The sequence below is a fragment of the Panulirus ornatus genome, chromosome 7 (genome assembly GCF_036320965.1).
Source record: "Panulirus ornatus isolate Po-2019 chromosome 7, ASM3632096v1, whole genome shotgun sequence".
Classification (NCBI taxonomy): Eukaryota; Metazoa; Arthropoda; class Malacostraca; order Decapoda; family Palinuridae; genus Panulirus; species Panulirus ornatus.
Window position 1 is genome coordinate 25,487,724 of NC_092230.1, and position 18,522 is coordinate 25,506,245.

General features: G+C 41.7%; 1 protein-coding gene across 1 annotated transcript in view; it reads right to left on the bottom strand.

The window, feature by feature from the left end:
* Positions 1–18,522, bottom strand: part of spt4 (Transcription elongation factor subunit spt4) — a 43,973-nt gene that overhangs the window by 16,499 nt on the left and 8,952 nt on the right. The window contains exon 3 of the mRNA XM_071663353.1: positions 11,165–11,220. Coding sequence (XP_071519454.1) covers positions 11,165–11,220 — 56 coding nt within the window. The remainder of the gene's footprint in view (positions 1–11,164; positions 11,221–18,522) is intronic.

Here is an 18,522-nt window from a genome sequence, read left to right on the forward strand (position 1 = left end):
GATAACAAGTAGTGGTGATGTGAGAAGGAGATGAAGTGAGTATTTTGAAGGTTTGTTGAATGTGTCTGATGATAGAGTGGCAGATATAGGGTGTTTTGATCGAGGTGGTGTGCAAAGTGAGAGGGTTAGGGAAAATGATTTGGTAAACAGAGAAGAGGTAGTAAAAGCTTTGCGGAAGATGAAAGCCAGCAAGGCAGCAGATTTGGATGGTATTGCAGAAGAAATTATTAAAAAAGGGGGTGACTGTATTGTTGACTGGTTGGTGAGGTTAATTAATGTATGTATGATTCATGGTGAGGTGCCTGAGGATTGGCGGAATGCTTGCATAGTGCCTTTGTAAAAAGGCAAAGCCCATAAGAGTGAGTGCTCAAATTACAGAGGTATAAGTTTGTTGAGTATTCCTGGTAAATTATATGGGAGGGTGTTGATTGAGAGGGTGAAGGCATGTACAGAGCATCAGATTGGGGAAGAGCAGTGTGGTTTCAGAAGTGGTAGAGGATGTGTGGATCAGGTGTTTGCTTTGAAGAATGTATGTGAGAAATACTTAGAAAAGCAAATGGATTTGTATGTAGCATTTATGGATCTGGAGAAGGCATATGATAGAGTTGATAGAGATGCTCTGTGGAGGGTATTAAGAATATATGGTGTGGGAGGCAAGTTGTTAGAAGCAGTGAAAAGTTTTTATCGAGGATGTAAGGCATGTGTATGTGTAGGAAGAGAGGAAAGTGATTGGTTCTCAGTGAATGTAGGTTTGCGGCAGGGGTGTGTGATGTCTCCATGGTTGTTTAATTTGTTTATGGATGAGGTTGTTAGGGAGGTGAATGCAAGAGTTTTGGAAAGAGGGGCAAGTATGCAGTCTGTTGTGGATGAGAGAGCTTGGGAAGTGAGTCAGTTGTTGTTCGCTGATGATACAGAGTTGGTGGCTGATTCATGTGAGAAACTGCAGAAGCTGGTGACTGAGTTTGGTAGTGTGTGTGAAAGCAGAAAGTTAAGATTAAATGTGAATAAGAGCAAGGTTATTAGGTACAGTAGGGTTGAGGGTCAAGTCAACTGGGAGGTAAGTTTGAATGGAGAAAAACTGGAGGAAGTAAAGGGTTTTAGATATCTGGGAGTGGATCTGGCAGCGGATGGAACCATGGAAGCGGAAGTGAATCATAGGGTGGGGGAGGGGGCGAAAATTCTGGGAGCCTTTAAAAATGTTTGGAAGTCGAGAACATTATCTCCGAAAGCAAAAATGGGTATGTTTGAAGGAACAGTGGTTCCAACAATGTTGTATGGTTGCGAGGCATGGGCTATGGATAGAGTTGTGCACAGCGGGGTGGATGTGCTGCAAATGAGATGTCTGAGGACAATATGTGGTGTGAGGTGGTTTGATCGAGTAAGTAATGTAAGGGTAAGAGAGATGTGTGGAAATAAAAAGAGTGTGGTTGAGAGAGCAGAAGAGGGTGTTTTGAAATGGTTTGGGCACATGGAGAGAATGAGTGAGGAAAGACTGACCAAGAGGATATATGTGTCAGAGGTAGAGGGAACGAGGAGAAGTGGGAGACGAAATTGGAGGTGGAAAGATGGAGTGAAAAAGATTTTGAGTGATTGGGGCCTGAACATGCAGGAGGGTGAAACGCGTGCAAGGACTAGAGTGAATTGGAACGATGTGGTATACCAGGGTTGACGTGCTGTCAATAGATTGAACCAGGGCATGTGAAGCATCTGGGGTAAACCATGGAAAGTTCTGTGGGGCCTGGATATGGAAAGGGAGCTGCGGTTTCGGTGCATTATTACATGACAGCTAGAGACTGAGTGTGAGCGAATGGGGCTTTTGTTGTCTTTTCCTAGCGCTACCTCGCACACATGAGGGGGGAGGGGGTTGTTTTTCCATGTGTGGCGGGGTGACAATGGGAATAAATAAAGGCAGACAGTATGAATTATGTACATGTGTATATATGTATATGTCTGTGTGTGTATATATAAGTGTACATTGAGATGTATAGGTATGTATATTTTGCGTGTGTGGACGTGTATGTATATACATGTGTATGAGGGTGGGTTGGGCCACTCTATTGTCTGTTTCCTTGCGTTACCTCGCTAACGCGGGAGACAGCGACAAAGCAAAATAAATAAATGAATATAAATATACTTATATATATATATATATATATATATCCACCTCCTCCGCACAACTCTATCTACAGCTCACGCCTCACAACCATATAACACTGTTGGAACCACTATTCCTTAAACATACCCATTTTTGCTTTCCGAGATAATGTTCTCGCCTTCCACACATTTTTCAACGCTCCCAGAACTTTCGCCCCCTCCCCCACCATGTGACTCACTTCCTCTTCCATGGTTCCATTCAATGCCAAATCCACTTCCAGATATCTGAAACACTAAAACAACACCCGATTCACTTTCCAAGCTCTCTCATCCACAACAGACTGCATACTTGCCCTCTCTCCAAAACTCTTGCATTCACCCTCCCATCCATAAACAAATTAAACAACCGTGGAGACATCACACACCCCTGATACAAACTAGCATTCAATGAGAACCAATCACTTTTCTCTCTTCCCATTTGCACACATGCCTTACATCCTTGATAAAAACTTTTCACTGCTTCTATCAACTTGCCTCCCACACCATATATTCTTAATACCTTCCACATAGCATCTCTGCTACATACAAATCCATTTGCTTTTCTAGGTATTTCTCACATACATTCTTCAAAGCAAACACCTGATCCACACATCCTCTACCACTTCTAAAAACCACACTGCTCTTCCCCAATCTGATGCTCTTACATGCCTTCACCCTCTCAATCAATACCCTCACATATAATTTCCCAGGAATATTAACAAACTTATACCTCTGTAATTTGAGCACTCACTCTCATCCCTTTGCCTTTGTACAATGGCACTAAGCAAACATTCCACCAATCCTCAGGCACCTCACCATGAGTTATACATACATTAAATTCCTTACCACAGTCAACAACACAGTCACCCCTTTTTTAATAAATTCCACTGCAACACCATCTAACCCACCGCCTTGCTGGCTTTCATCTTCCGCAAAGCTTTTACTACCTTTTCTCTGTTCACCAAGTCATTCTCCCTAACCCTCTCACTTTGCATACCACCTCGACCAAAACACCCTATATCTGCCACTCTATCATTCAAAACACATTCAACAAACCTTCAAAATACTCAATCCAGCCCCTTCTTACATCACTACTACTTGTTATCATCTCCCCATTTTTCCCCTTCACTGATGTTCCCCGGTATACCACATCGTTCCAATGCACTCTATCCTTCATGCCTTTCATCCACCTGTATGTCCAGGCCCCGATCGCTCAAAATCTTTTTCACTCCATCCTTCCACCTTCAATTTGGTCTCCCGCTTCTCCTTCTTCCCTCCACCTTTGACACATATATCCTCGTTGTCAATCTTTCCTCACTCATTCTCACTATGTGTCCAAACCATTTCAACAAACCCTCTTCTGTTCTCAACCACACTCTTTTATTATCACATCTCTCTCTCTTACCCTTTCATATTACTTGATCAAACCACCTCACATCACATACTGTCCTCAAACATTTAATTTCCAACACATCTATCCTCCTCCGTACAATCCTATATATAGCCCATGCCTCGCAACTATATAACATTGTTGGAACCACTATTCCTTCAAATATACCCATTTTTGCACTCCAAGATAACATTCTTGCCTTCCACACATTCTTCAATGCTCCCAGAATCTTCACCCCTTCTCTCTCCCTGTGATTCACTTCCACTTCCATAGTTCCATCTGGTGCTAAGTCCACTCCCAGATATCTAAAATACTTCACTTCCTCCAGTTTTTCTCCATTCTAACTTAACTCCCAATTAACTTGTCCCTCAACCCTACTGAACCTAATAACCTTGCTCTTATTCACATCTACTTTCACCTTTCTCCTTTCACACACTGTACCACTAAAGAGATTGCCTTGATAAGGGCATTCAGTTGCCCATGATGTCTCAGCTAACAGAAAATATTCATCAAAACCAGTGACCAATGAAGGGCTCACTTTCTAACACACATTCCTAAAAGGAAATACCAAACGGTATTATAGGGTATATGCTCAAACATTATTTTTTTTTTATTATACTTTGTCGCTGTCTCCCGCGTTTGCGAGGTAGCGCAAGGAAACAGACGAAAGAAATGGCCCAACCCCCCCATACACATGTATATACATACATCCACACACGCAAATATACATACCTATACAGCTTTCCATGGTTTACCCCAGACGCTTCACATGCCTTGATTCAATCCACTGACAGCACGTCAACCCCGGTATACCACATCGCTCCAATTCACTCTATTCCTTGCCCTCCTTTCACCCTCCTGCATATTCAGGCCCGATCAAACAAAATCTTTTTCACTCCATCTTTCCACCTCCAATTTGGTCTCCCTCTTCTCCTCGTTCCCTCCACCTCCGACACATATATCCTCTTGGTCAATCTTTCCTCACTCATTCTCTCCATGTGCCCAAACCACTTCAAAACACCCTCTTCTGCTCTCTCAACCACGCTCTTTTTATTTCCACACATCTCTCTTACCCTTACGTTACTCACTCGATCAAACCACCTCACACCACACATTGTCCTCAAACATCTCATTTCCAGCACATCCATCCTCCTGCGCACAACTCTATCCATAGCCCACGCCTCGCAACCATACAACATTGTTGGAACCACTATTCCTTCAAACATACCCATTTTTGCTTTCGAGATAATGTTCTCGACTTCCACACATTCTTCAAGGCCCCCAGAATTTTCGCCCCCTCCCCCACCCTATGATCCACTTCCGCTTCCATGGTTCCATCCGCCGCCAGATCCACTCCAGATATCTAAAACACTTCACTTCCTCCAGTTTTTCTCCATTCAAACTCACCTCCCAATTGACTTGACCCTCAACCCTACTGTACCTAATAACCTTGCTCTTATTCACATTTACTCTTAACTTTCTTCTTCCACACACTTTACCAAACTCAGTCACCAGCTTCTGCAGTTTCTCACATGAATCAGCCACCAGCGCTGTATCATCAGCGAACAACAACTGACTCACTTCCCAAGCTCTCTCATCCCCAACAGACTTCAGGAAAAAAATGCAAATGAGTGGAGATGTATAAAAGAAAGAGGCAGGTCAAGAGAAAGGTGCAAGAGGTGAAAAAGAGGGCAAATGAGAGTTGGGGTGAGAGAGTATCATTAAATTTTAGGGAGAATAAAAAGATGTTTTGGAAGGAGGTAAATAAATTGCGTAAGACATGGGAGCAAATGGGAACTTCAGTGAAGGGGGCTAATGGGGAGGTGATAACAAGTAGTGGTGATGTGAGAAGGAGATGAAGTGAGTATTTTGAAGGTTTGTTGAATGTGTCTGATGATAGAGTGGCAGATATAGGGTGTTTTGGTCGAGGTGGTGTGCAAAGTGAGAGGGTTAGGGAAAATGATTTGGTAAACAGAGAAGAGGTAGTAAAAGCTTTGCGGAAGATGAAAGCCGGCAAGGCAGCAGATTTGGATGGTATTGCAGAAGAAATTATTAAAAAAGGGGGTGACTGTATTGTTGACTGGTTGGTGAGGTTAATTAATGTATGTATGATTCATGGTGAGGTGCCTGAGGATTGGTGGAATGCTTGCATAGTGCCTTTGTAAAAAGGCAAAGCCCATAAGAGTGAGTGCTCAAATTACAGAGGTATAAGTTTGTTGAGTATTCCTGGTAAATTATATGGGAGGGTGTTGATTGAGAGGGTGAAGGCATGTACAGAGCATCACATTGGGGAAGAGCAGTGTGGTTTCAGAAGTGGTAGAGGATGTGTGGATCAGGTGCTTGCTTTGAAGAATGTATGTGAGAAATACTTAGAAAAGCAAATGGATTTGTATGTAGCATTTATGGATCTGGAGAAGGCATATGATAGAGTTGATAGAGATGCTCTGTGGAGGGTATTAAGAATATATGGTGTGGGAGGCAAGTTGTTAGAAGCAGTGAAAAGTTTTTATCGAGGATGTAAGGCATGTGTACGTGTAGGAAGAGAGGAAAGTGATTGGTTCTCAGTGAATGTAGGTTTGCGGCAGGGGTGTGTGATGTCTCCATGGTTGTTTAATTTGTTTATGGATGGGGTTGTTAGGGAGGTGAATGCAAGAGTTTTGGAAAGAGGGGCAAGTATGCAGTCTGTTGTGGATGAGAGAGCTTGGGAAGTGAGTCAGTTGTTGTTCGCTGATGATACAGAGTTGGTGGCTGATTCATGTGAGAAACTGCAGAAGCTGGTGACTGAGTTTGGTAGAGTGTGTGAAAGCAGAAAGTTAAGAGTAAATGTGAATAAGAGCAAGGTTATTAGGTACAGTAGGGTTGAGGGTCAAGTCAACTGGGAGGTAAGTTTGAATGGAGAAAAACTGGAGGAAGTAAAGGGTTTTAGATATCTGGGAGTGGATCTGGCAGCGGATGGAACCATGGAAGCGGAAGTGAATCATAGGGTGGGGGAGGGGGCGAAAATTCTGGGAGCCTTTAAAAATGTTTGGAAGTCGAGAACATTATCTCGGAAAGCAAAAATGGGTATGTTTGAAGGAACAGTGGTTCCAACAATGTTGTATGGTTGCGAGGTATGGGCTATGGATAGAGTTGTGCACAGCGGGGTGGATGTGCTGGAAATGAGATGTCTGGGGACAATATGTGGTGTGAGGTGGTTTGATCGAGTAAGTAATGTAAGGGTAAGAGAGATGTGTGGAAATAAAAAGAGTGTGGTTGAGAGAGCAGAAGAGGGTGTTTTGAAATGGTTTGGGCACATGGAGAGAATGAGTGAGGAAAGACTGACCAAGAGGATATATGTGTCAAAGGTGGAGGGAACGAGGAGAAGTGGGAGACCAAATTGGAGGTGGAAAGATGGAGTGAAAAAGATTTTGAGTGATTGGGGCCTGAACATGCAGGAGGGTGAAAGGCGTGCAAGGAATAGAGTGAATTGGAACGATGTGGTATACCGGGGTTGACGTGCTGTCAATGGATTGAACCAGGGCATGTGAAGCATCTGGGGTAAACCATGGAAAGTTCTGTGGGGCCTGGATATGGAAAGGGAGCTGCGGTTTCGGTGCATTATTACATGACAGCTAGAGACTGAGTGTGAGCGAATGGGGCTTTTGTTGTCTTTTCCTAGCGCTACCTCGCACACATGAGGGGGGAGGGGGTTGTTTTTCCATGTGTGGCGGGGTGGCAATGGGAATAAATAAAGGCAGACAGTATGAATTATGTACATGTGTATATATGTATATGTCTGTGTGTGTATATATAAGTGTACATTGAGATGTATAGGTATGTATATTTTGCGTGTGTGGACGTGTATGTATATACATGTGTATGAGGGTGGGTTGGGCCACTCTTTTGTCTGTTTCCTTGCGTTACCTCGCTAATGCGGGAGACAGCGACAAAGCAAAATAAATAAATGAATATAAATATACTTATATATATATATATATATATATATCCACCCTCCTCCGCACAACTCTATCTACAGCTCACGCCTCACAACCATATAACACTGTTGGAACCACTATTCCTTAAACATACCCATTTTTGCTTTCCGAGATAATGTTCTCGCCTTCCACACATTTTTCAACGCTCCCAGAACTTTCGCCCCCTCCCCCACCATGTGACTCACTTCCTCTTTCATGGTTCCATTCAATGCCAAATCCACTTCCAGATATCTGAAACACTAAAACAACACCCGATTCACTTTCCAAGCTCTCTCATCCACAACAGACTGCATACTTGCCCCTCTCTCCAAAACTCTTGCATTCACCCTCCCATCCATAAACAAATTAAACAACCGTGGAGACATCACACACCCCTGATACAAACTAACATTCACTGAGAACCAATCACTTTTCTCTCTTCCCATTCGCACACATGCCTTACATCCTTGATAAAAACTTTTCACTGCTTCTATCAACTTGCCTCCCACACCATATATTCTTAATACCTTCCACAGAGCATCTCTGCTACATACAAATCCATTTGCTTTTCTAAGTATTTCTCACATACATTCTTCAAAGCAAACACCTGATCCACACATCCTCTACCACTTCTGAAACCACACTGCTCTTCCCCAATCTGATGCTCTGTACATGCCTTCACCCTCTCAATCAATACCCTCACATATAATTTCCCAGGGATATTAACAAACTTATACCTCTGTAATTTGAGCACTCACTCTCATCCCCTTTGCCTTTGTACAATGGCACTAAGCAAACATTCCACCAATCCTCAGGCACCTCACCATGAGTTATACATACATTAAATATCCTTACCAACCAGTCAACAACACAGTCACCCCCTTTTTTAATAAATTCCACTGCAACACCATCTAAACCCACCGCCTTGCTGGCTTTCATCTTCCGCAAAGCTTTTACTACTTTTTCTCTGTTCACCAAGTCATTCTCCCTAACCCTCTCACTTTGCATACCACCTCGACCAAAACACCCTATATCTGCCACTCTATCATCAAACACATTCAACAAACCTTCAAAATACTCAATCCAGCCCCTTCTTACATCACTACTACTTGTTATCATCTCCCCATTTTTCCCCTTCACTGATGTTCCCCGGTATACCACATCGTTCCAATGCACTCTATCCCTTCATGCCTTTCATCCTCCTGTATGTCCAGGCCCCGATCGCTCAAAATCTTTTTCACTCCATCCTTCCACCTTCAATTTGGTCTCCCGCTTCTCCTTCTTCCCTCCACCTTTGACACATATATCCTCGTTGTCAATCTTTCCTCACTCATTCTCACTATGTGTCCAAACCATTTCAACAAACCCTCTTCTGTTCTCAACCACACTCTTTTTATTACCACATCTCTCTCTCTTACCCTTTCATTACTTACTTGATCAAACCACCTCACATCACATACTGTCCTTAAACATTTAAATTCCAACACATCTACCCTCCTCCGTACAATCCTATATATAGCCCATGCCTCGCAACTATATAACATTGTTGGAACCACTATTCCTTCAAATATACCCATTTTTGCACTCCAAGATAACATTCTCGCCTTCCACACATTCTTCAATGCTCCCAGAATCTTCACCCCTTCTCTCTCCCTGTGATTCACTTCCACTTCCATAGTTCCATCTGCTGCTAAGTCCACTCCCAGATATCTAAAATACTTCACTTCCTCCAGTTTTTCTCCATTCTAACTTAACTCCCAATTAACTTGTCCCTCAACCCTACTGAACCTAATAACCTTGCTCTTATTCACATCTACTCTCAACTTTCTCCTTTCACACACTGTACCACTTAAGAGATTGCCTTGATAAGGGCATTCAGTTGCCCATGATGTCTCAGCTAACAGAAAATATTCATCAAAACCAGTGACCAATGAAGGGCTCACTTTCTAACACACATTCCTAAAAGGAAATACCAAACTGGTATATAGGGTATATGCTCAAACATTTTTTTTTTTTTTTTATTATACTTTGTCGCTGTCTCCCGCGTTTGCGAGGTAGCTCAAGGAAACAGATGAAAGAAATGGCCCAACCCACCCCCATACACATGTATATACATACGTCCACACACGCAAATATACATACCTACACAACTTTCCATGGTTTACCCAAGACGCTTCACATGCCTTGATTCAATCCACTGACAGCACGTCAACCCCGGTATACCACATCGCTCCAATTCACTCTATTCCTTGCCCTCCTTTCACCCTCCTGCATGTTCAGGCCCCGATCACACAAAATCTTTTTCACTCCATCTTTCCACCTCCAATTTGGTCTCCCTCTTCTCCTCGTTCCCTCCACCTCTGACACATATATCCTCTTGGTCAATCTTTCCTCACTCATTCTCTCCATGTGCCCAAACCACTTCAAAACACCCTCTTCTGCTCTCTCAACCACGCTCTTTTTATTTCCACACATCTCTCTTACCCTTACGTTACTCACTCGATCAAACCACCTCACACCACACATTGTCCTCAAACATCTCATTTCCAGCACATCCATCCTCCTGTGCACAACTCTATCCATAGCCCACGCCTCGCAACCATACAACATTGTTGGAACCACTGTTCCTTCAAACATACCCATTTTTGCTTTCCGAGATAATGTTCTCGACTTCCACACATTCTTCAAGGCTCCCAGAATTTTCGCCCCCTCCCCCACCCTATGATCCACTTCCGCTTCCATGGTTCCATCCGCTGCCAGATCCACTCACAGATATCTAAAACACTTCACTTCCTCCAGTTTTTCTCCATTCAAACTCACCTCCCAATTGACTTGACCCTCAACCCTACTGTACCTAATAACCTTGCTCTTATTCACATTTACTCTTAACTTTCTTCTTCCACACACTTTACCAAACTCAGTCACCAGCTTCTGCAGTTTCTCACATGAATCAGCCACCAGCGCTGTATCATCAGCGAACAACAACTGACTCACTTCCCAAGCTCTCTCATCCCCAACAGACTTCATACTTGCCCCTCTTTCCAAAACTCTTGCATTTACCTCCCTAACAACCCCATCCATAAACAAATTAAACAACCATGGAGACATCACACACCCCTGCCGCAAACCTACATTCACTGAGAACCAATCACTTTCCTCTCTTCCTACACGTACACATGCCTTACATCCTTGATAAAAACTTTTCACTGCTTCAAACAACTTTCCTCCCACACCATATATTCTTAATACCTTCCACAGAGCATCTCTATCAACTCTATCATATGCCTTCTCCAGATCCATAAATGCTACATACAAATCCATTTGCTTTTCTAAGTATTTCTCACATACATTCTTCAAAGCAAACACCTGATCCACACATCCTCTACCACTTCTGAAACCACACTGCTCTTCCCCAATCTGATGCTCAAACATATTTGTCTGAAATTTGTTAACCCTATTAACACTGATATCTAGAAGTATACTGATAAGCCACAAGAACAAGAATATCTGTTTTTCATGCAGCATGGGATGGGTGTATTTTAAGATGTGGATATGAGTGGTAACAAAAACGTGGGGGTAAGATTTTGGATACAACAACTTACTTTAAAGGCAAGATATGGCACAAATGATACAAAAAATTAAGTCACAGAAAAAGAGTGATCTTATATGCAGTAAAACAAATACTCACTTATGCGTTGCCACTTTGCGACCCAACTGTCTTCTGGGCTCATCAGTGCGATGAAACTATAGAAAGGAGTAAAGAAAAAAGTTAGGCTCAAACACATTACCCCTCAAACACTATATGTCATATCTATAAAAAGTATTTCTTTTAGAATAATTCCTTGTCTTATCTGACATCATCAAAATGAGAACATTTAACTAATAAACTATTATAAATAAGAATATACATGGTAAACAGAAAATCAGACTAAAGGCAAAATTTAAGGGGAAAAAAACTGTGCATCTTCCCCTCTTCAATGAAAATCCAAAGCCTATAACTTTATTTATGACACATATTGCAAGATGAGAGGTGAAGCAGCTACTTTCAAGTTTTCTAATTTTTCACATACTTTTTTCTGTGTATATGTATTACATTTTTTGGTCAAAATGAACACTTATTTTCTAGTATACAGGTTCATCTTTTGGGTCTGAAGAGGGTTTGGAAGATGTTAGACAAATTTCCTGGATATGTGGTCTTACAGGACAGTTATTCATTAGTATATATGACATGATAAGTAGTGACATTTCATGTGTTTTCTATCTGATGTTACTATTTCACATCTACCTACATTGCACCCATTATTCTAATATATGTGCAAAACTCTCAATTCACATGGCCAGTGGAATGGGATCATCATAAGATTGCTAATGGCAGGTAAGACTTTCATTTATTTCACATATTTTCTCCGGTATTTCTAAAACAAGAACCTACTGAAGAGAACTGTGTACAAAAATCATAAGAACCATAAAATCTACCACATCATTTCATCAATTATACATGATAAATGTTCTACTGAAGATGATCCCAAATGCTTTGTAGGAACTTCATTTATTTCACCTATTTTCTCCTACCTTTTCAGAATGTAGATGTTTCTCCCCTCACTCATTAAGTAAGAACATACTGAAGAAAACTGTATAGAAAATTGAGAAAAAACACAATTTATGATATTTCATTAATCATGTGCTGAAAGTTTTAAACCAAAGATCTTTGCTAATGCACAAAAAGATTTCCACTTATTTCACTTCTAATTTTCTGATATTTAATTTTATTATTAATTCATGTAATGGGTAAGACCCTAATAACAAAAACTGGGTAGGATATCATATTGAAAATACAGAGTGAAGATGAAAAAATGGAGTGAAAAAGATTGTGACTGATAGGGGCTTGAACATGTAGGAGGGTGAAAGACGTGTGCAGGATAGAATGAACTGGAATGATGTGGTATACTGGGGTAAATGTGCTGTCAATGGACTTAACCAGGAAATGTGAAGCTTCAGGGTACACCACGGAAAGGTCTGTGGGGTCTGGATGTGGATAGGGAGCTGCAGTTTTGGTGCATTAAACATGACAGCTAAGGAATGTATGTGAACAGATGTGGTCTTTCTTCATCTGTTCCTGGCACTACTTCACTTATGCAGGAAATGATGATAAAGTATGAAAAAAAAAAATCTCCTCAATTATGTGTTCACTGTATTTGAAATGATGGCCTGCAGGAACTAGGTGAGAATTCCATCCTCTTTAGGTATTTCTTCCCAAATATTTCTAAATATCTTGATTATCAATTCACATGTTAGGCAAAAACTTTCTCGAGAGAAATGTGGAGAAAAATAAGGAAAAAATAAAACTTACAATATCATGTTATCAATTAGAAATTGAAGGTTTTGAAACAGAGGTCAGCAGAAGCAATGTAAGAATTCCATCATGAGCTGTTTTCTCTGATACTTCAATGGTGGCCACTACTCACTACCAGATGGGCAGCTATAGAACACAGTGTATACCTTTATGAATATCTAGTGAGTTAGGCAGTACCTACCATTACAATACCAAGTTGTACCTTCAGAGCTGCCACTGATTGTGTATGGCAACCCCTGTTTGTCATAGATATCACAAACTCACCAAATAAGAAGGTAGCAGCTGGGTAAACCCAACTCTTGTATTTACCTATTTGTACTGTATGGGGAGGGAGATGGGAGCCAAATAGGAATTCCATCTATCCAATACAATTAAACACCGAAATTACCCATACTATACCAGGATACCATGGTGCATGCCATCCAAACTGCTGAATCTATGTTTAAATGTGCTAGCAGATCAATTCATACAAGACTTGTAGTCAACAAAATAATATGGATATTTTATAAACCCTAGCCATTATCTTATCATTACTATACTTGATCACCATTTCCTGCACTAGTACCTGGAAACAAAGAAAGACCCACCCGCTAACATACATATATATGCATATATATATAGACTGATGTGGGTAAAACTGAAAGTGGACGGAGAGAGATGGGTGATTATTGGTGCTTATGCACCTGGTCATGAGAAGAAAGATCATGAGAGGCGAGTGTTTTGGAAACAGCTGATTGAGTGCATCAGCAGCTTTGATGCACGAGACCAGATTTTAGTGATGGGTGATTTAAATGTGAAGGTGAGCAATGTGACAGGTGAGGGTATAATTGGTGTGCATAGGGTATTCAGTGTTGTGAATGGAAATGGTGAAGAGCTTGTGGATTTGTGTGCTGGGAAAAGACTGGTGACTGGGAATACCTGGTTTAAGAGAAATATACATAAGTATATGAATGTAAGTAGGACAAATGGTGAAAAGGCATTATTGGATTACGTGTTAATTGATAGGCGTGTAAAAGAGAGACTTTTAGATGTTAATGTACTGAGAGGGGCACCTGAAGGGATGTCTAATCACTATCTTGTGGAGGCAAAGGTGAAGATATGTAGAGGTTTTCAAAAAAGAAAAGAGAACGTTGGAAAGAAAAGAGTGGCAAGAGTAAGTGAGCTTGGAAAGGAGACTTGTGTGAGGAAGTACCAGGAAAGATTGAATGTAGAATAGCAAAAGGTGAGAGCAAATGACCTGAGGGGAGCAGGTGAGGAATGGGATGTATTTAGGGAAGCACTGATGGTTTGTGCAAAAGATGCATGAGGCATGAGAAAGGTGGGAGGTAGGCATATTAGAAAGGGTAGTGAGTGGTGGGATGAAGGAGTAAAGTTGTTAGTGAAAGAGAAAACAGAAGCATTTGGATGATACTTGCAAGGAAGGAGTGCAAATGACTGATAGATGTATAAAAAAAAAAAAAAAGTGGCAGGATCTACAAGAAAAAGGTGCAAGGGTTGAAAAAGAGGGTAAATTAGTTGAGATGAGAGACTATCATTAAACTTTAGGGAGAATGAAAAGATGTTTTGGAAAGCGGTAAAATAATGTGTAAGACAAGAGAACAAATGGAAACATTGGTGAAGGGGGCAAGTAGGGAAGTAATAACAGGTAGTGAAGTGAGAAGGAGAGGGAGTATTTTGAAGGTTTGTTAATGTGTTTGATGAGAGAGTGGCAGATATAGGGTGTTTTGGTTGGGGTGGAGCGCAAAGTGAGAGAGTCAGGGAGAATGGGTTGGTTAAGAGAGGAGGTAGTGAAAGCTTTGCGGAAGATGAAATCCAGCAAGGCGGCAGGTTCTGATGGCTTTGCAGTAAGAATATTCAACATAAGTATGGATCATGGTGAAATGCCTGAGGACTGGTGGAATGCATACATAGTGCCACTGTACAAAGGCAAAGGAGATAAAGGTGAGTGTACAAACTACAGAGGCACAAGTTTGTTGAGTATTCCTCGGAAACTGTATGGGAGGGTATTGATTGAGAGGGTGAAGGCATGTAAAGAGCATCAGATGGGGAAAGAGCACTGTGGTTTCTGAAGTGGTAGAGAATGTGTGGATCAGGTGTTTGCTTTGGAGAATGTGGGTGAGAAATACTTAGGAAAACAGATGAATTTGTATGTAGTATTTATGGATCTGGAGAAGGCCTTAAGAGTATATGGTGTGGTAGGAAAGTTGCTAGAAGCAGTGAAAAGTTTTTACCAAGGATGTAAGGCATGTGTATGAGTAGGAAGAGAGAAGAGTGATTGGTTCCCAAAAAAGGTTTGTCTGTGTCAGGGATGTGTGATGTCCTCATGGCTGTTTATGGATGTGGTGATTAGGGAAGTAAATGCAAGAGTTTTAGAGTGAGTTAGGAGTAAGAGAGTCTATGAAGTAAGTCAGTTGCTGTTTGCCGATGATACAGCTCTAGTAGCTGAGTCGGGTGAGAAACTGCAGAAGTTGGAGACTGAGTTTGGAAAAGTGTGTGAAAGGAGAAAGTTGAGAGTAAATGTGAATAAGAGCAAGGTTATTAGGTTCAGTAGGGTTGAGAGACAAGTTAATTGGGATGTAAGTCTGAATGGAGAAAAATGGGAGAAAGTGAAGTGTCTTAGATATCTGGGAGTGGACTTAGCAGCAAATGGAACCATGGAAGCAGAGGCGAGTCACAGGGTGGGGGAAGGGGCGAAGGTTCCACGAGCAATGAAGAATTAGTGGAAGGAGAGAATGTTAACTCAGAGAGCAAAAATGGGTATGTTTGAGGGAATAGTAGTTGCAACAATCTATATGGTTGCAAGGCATGGGCTATAGATAGGGTTGTACAGAGGACGGTGGATGTGTTGGAAGTGAAATGTTTGAGGACAATATGTAGTGTGAAGTGGTTTCACGAGTAAGTAATGAAAGAGTAAGAGAGATGTGTGGAAATAAAAAGAGTGTGGGTGAGAGCAGAAGAGGGTGTGTTGAAGTGGTTTGGACATAAGGAAAGAATGAGTCAGGAAAGATTGACAAAGAGGATACAAGTGTCAGATGTGGAGGGAACAAGAAGTGGGAAACCAAACTGAAATGGAAAGATGGAGTGAAAGACATTTTGAGCCCAGAGCCACAAAGGAAGCAGTGTTCCTTGGTGGGTAGCTAACGAACTGCTCAGCAGACAGCAAGTTTGTGTGATGAATGATGCATGAATTAAAATGTACTGTAGTGTGTGAGGAATGTGGTTGTGGTACTGCTGACAAAACATAGCCTTCATTTATCTTCGAGAGTTTACTGATAATGTTCCCATAATGTTATTGAAACTGCTTATCTCATCTATTAAAAGAGAACTGAACTTCAGAAAAACAACAAGCCCAAAGCTGTGGAAAAAGCAATGTTCCTTTTGGGGAAGCCGTGTTCCTTGGTGGGAAGCAGTGGTGGTGTGCACTACTCGGCAGACGAGTGTGTGTGATGACTTAAGCATGAGTTACCATGTACCATAATATATTAGTAATGTAGTGAGCGAAATGACCATAGTGTTGACAAAATATAGCTACATTTATCCTCAAACACTTACTAATAATTCTATTGTAAGGTTATTCTTAATGTTACTGTCATTACAGCCAGCTCTTGTGAACAAAAGCCAAAGTAATGCCATGCTATATCCCGCAAGCTGCTGCATTATATAATTACTGTTTGACCATTGGCAAACACAAAGGAAGCAGTGTTCCTTGGTGGGTAGCTAACGAACTGCTCAGCAGACAGCAAGTTTGTGTGATGAATGATGCATGAATTAAAATGTACTGTAGTGTGTGAGGAATGTGGTTGTGGTACTGCTGACAAAACATAGCCTTCATTTATCTTCGAGAGTTTACTGATAATGTTCCCATAATGTTATGGAAACTGCTTATCTCATCTATTAAAAGAGAAGTGAACTTCAGAAAAACAACAAGCCCAAAGCTGTGGAAAAAGCAATGTTCCTTTTGGGGAAGCCATGTTCCTTGGTGGGAAGCAGTGGTGGTGTGCACTACTCTGCAGACAAGTGTGTGTGATGACTTAAGCATGAGTTACCATGTACCATAATATATTAGTAATGTAGTGAGTGAAATGACTATAGTGTTGTTGACAAAAAATTTTTTTTTTTTTTTTTTTTTTTTTTTTATACTTTGTCGCTGTCTCCCGCGTCTGCGAGGTAGCGCAAGGAAACAGACGAAAGAAATGGCCCAACCCCCCCCCCCCATACACATGTACATACACATGTCCACACACGTGTATACATACCTACACAGCTTTCCATGGTCCACCCCAGACGCCTCACATGCCTTGATTCACTCCACTGACAGCACGTCAACCCCTGTATACCACATCGCTCCAATTCACTCTATTCCTTGCCCTCCTTACACCCTCCTGCATGTTCAGGCCCCGATCACACAAAATCTTTTTCACTCCATCTTTCCACCTCCAATTTGGTCTCCCTCTTCTCCTCGTTCCCTCCACCTCCGACACATATATCCTCTTGGTCAATCTTTCCTCACTCATTCTCTCCATGTGCCTAAACCATTTCAAAACACCCTCTTCTGCTCTCTCAACCACGCTCTTTTTATTTCCACACATCTCTCTTACCCTTACGTTACTTACTCGATCAAACCACCTCACACCACACATTGTCCTCAAACATCTCATTTCCAGCACATCCATCCTCCTGCGCACAACTCTATCCATAGCCCACGCCTCGCAACCATACAACATTGTTGGAACCACTATTCCTTCAAACATACCCATTTTTGCTTTCCGAGATAATGTTCTCGACTTCCACACATTTTTCAAGGCTCCCAAAATTTTCGCCCCCTCCCCCACCCTATGATCCACTTCCGCTTCCATGGTTCCATCCGCTGACAGATCCACTCCCAGATATCTAAAACACTTCACTTCCTCCAGTTTTTCTCCATTCAAACTTACCTCCCAATTGACTTGACCCTCAACCCTACTGTACCTAATAACCTTGCTCTTATTCACATTTACTCTTAACTTTCTTCTTCCACACACTTTACCAAACTCAGTCACCAGCTTCTGCAGTTTCTCACATGAATCAGCCACCAGCGCTGTATCATCAGCGAACAACAACTGACTCACTTCCCAGGCTCTCTCATCCCCAACAGACTTCATACTTGCCCCTCTTTCCAGGACTCTTGCATTCACCTCCCTAACAACCCCATCCATAAACAAATTAAACAACCATGGAGACATCACACACCCCTGCCGCAAACCTACATTCACTGAGAACCAATCACTTTCCTCTCTTCCTACACGTACACATGCCTTACATCCTCGATAAAAACTTTTCACTGCTTCTAACAACTTGCCTCCCACACCATATATTCTTAATACCTTCCACAGAGCATCTCTATCAACTCTATCATATGCCTTCTCCAGATCCATAAATGCTACATACAAATCCATTTGCTTTTCTAAGTATTTCTCACATACATTCTTCAAAGCAAACACCTGATCCACACATCCTCTACCACTTCTGAAACCGCACTGCTCTTCCCCAATCTGATGCTCTGTACATGCCTTCACCCTCTCAATCAATACCCTCCCATATAATTTACCAGGAATACTCAACAAACTTATACCTCTGTAATTTGAGCACTCACTCTTATCCCCTTTGCCTTTGTACAATGGCACTATGCACGCATTCCGCCAATCCTCAGGCAC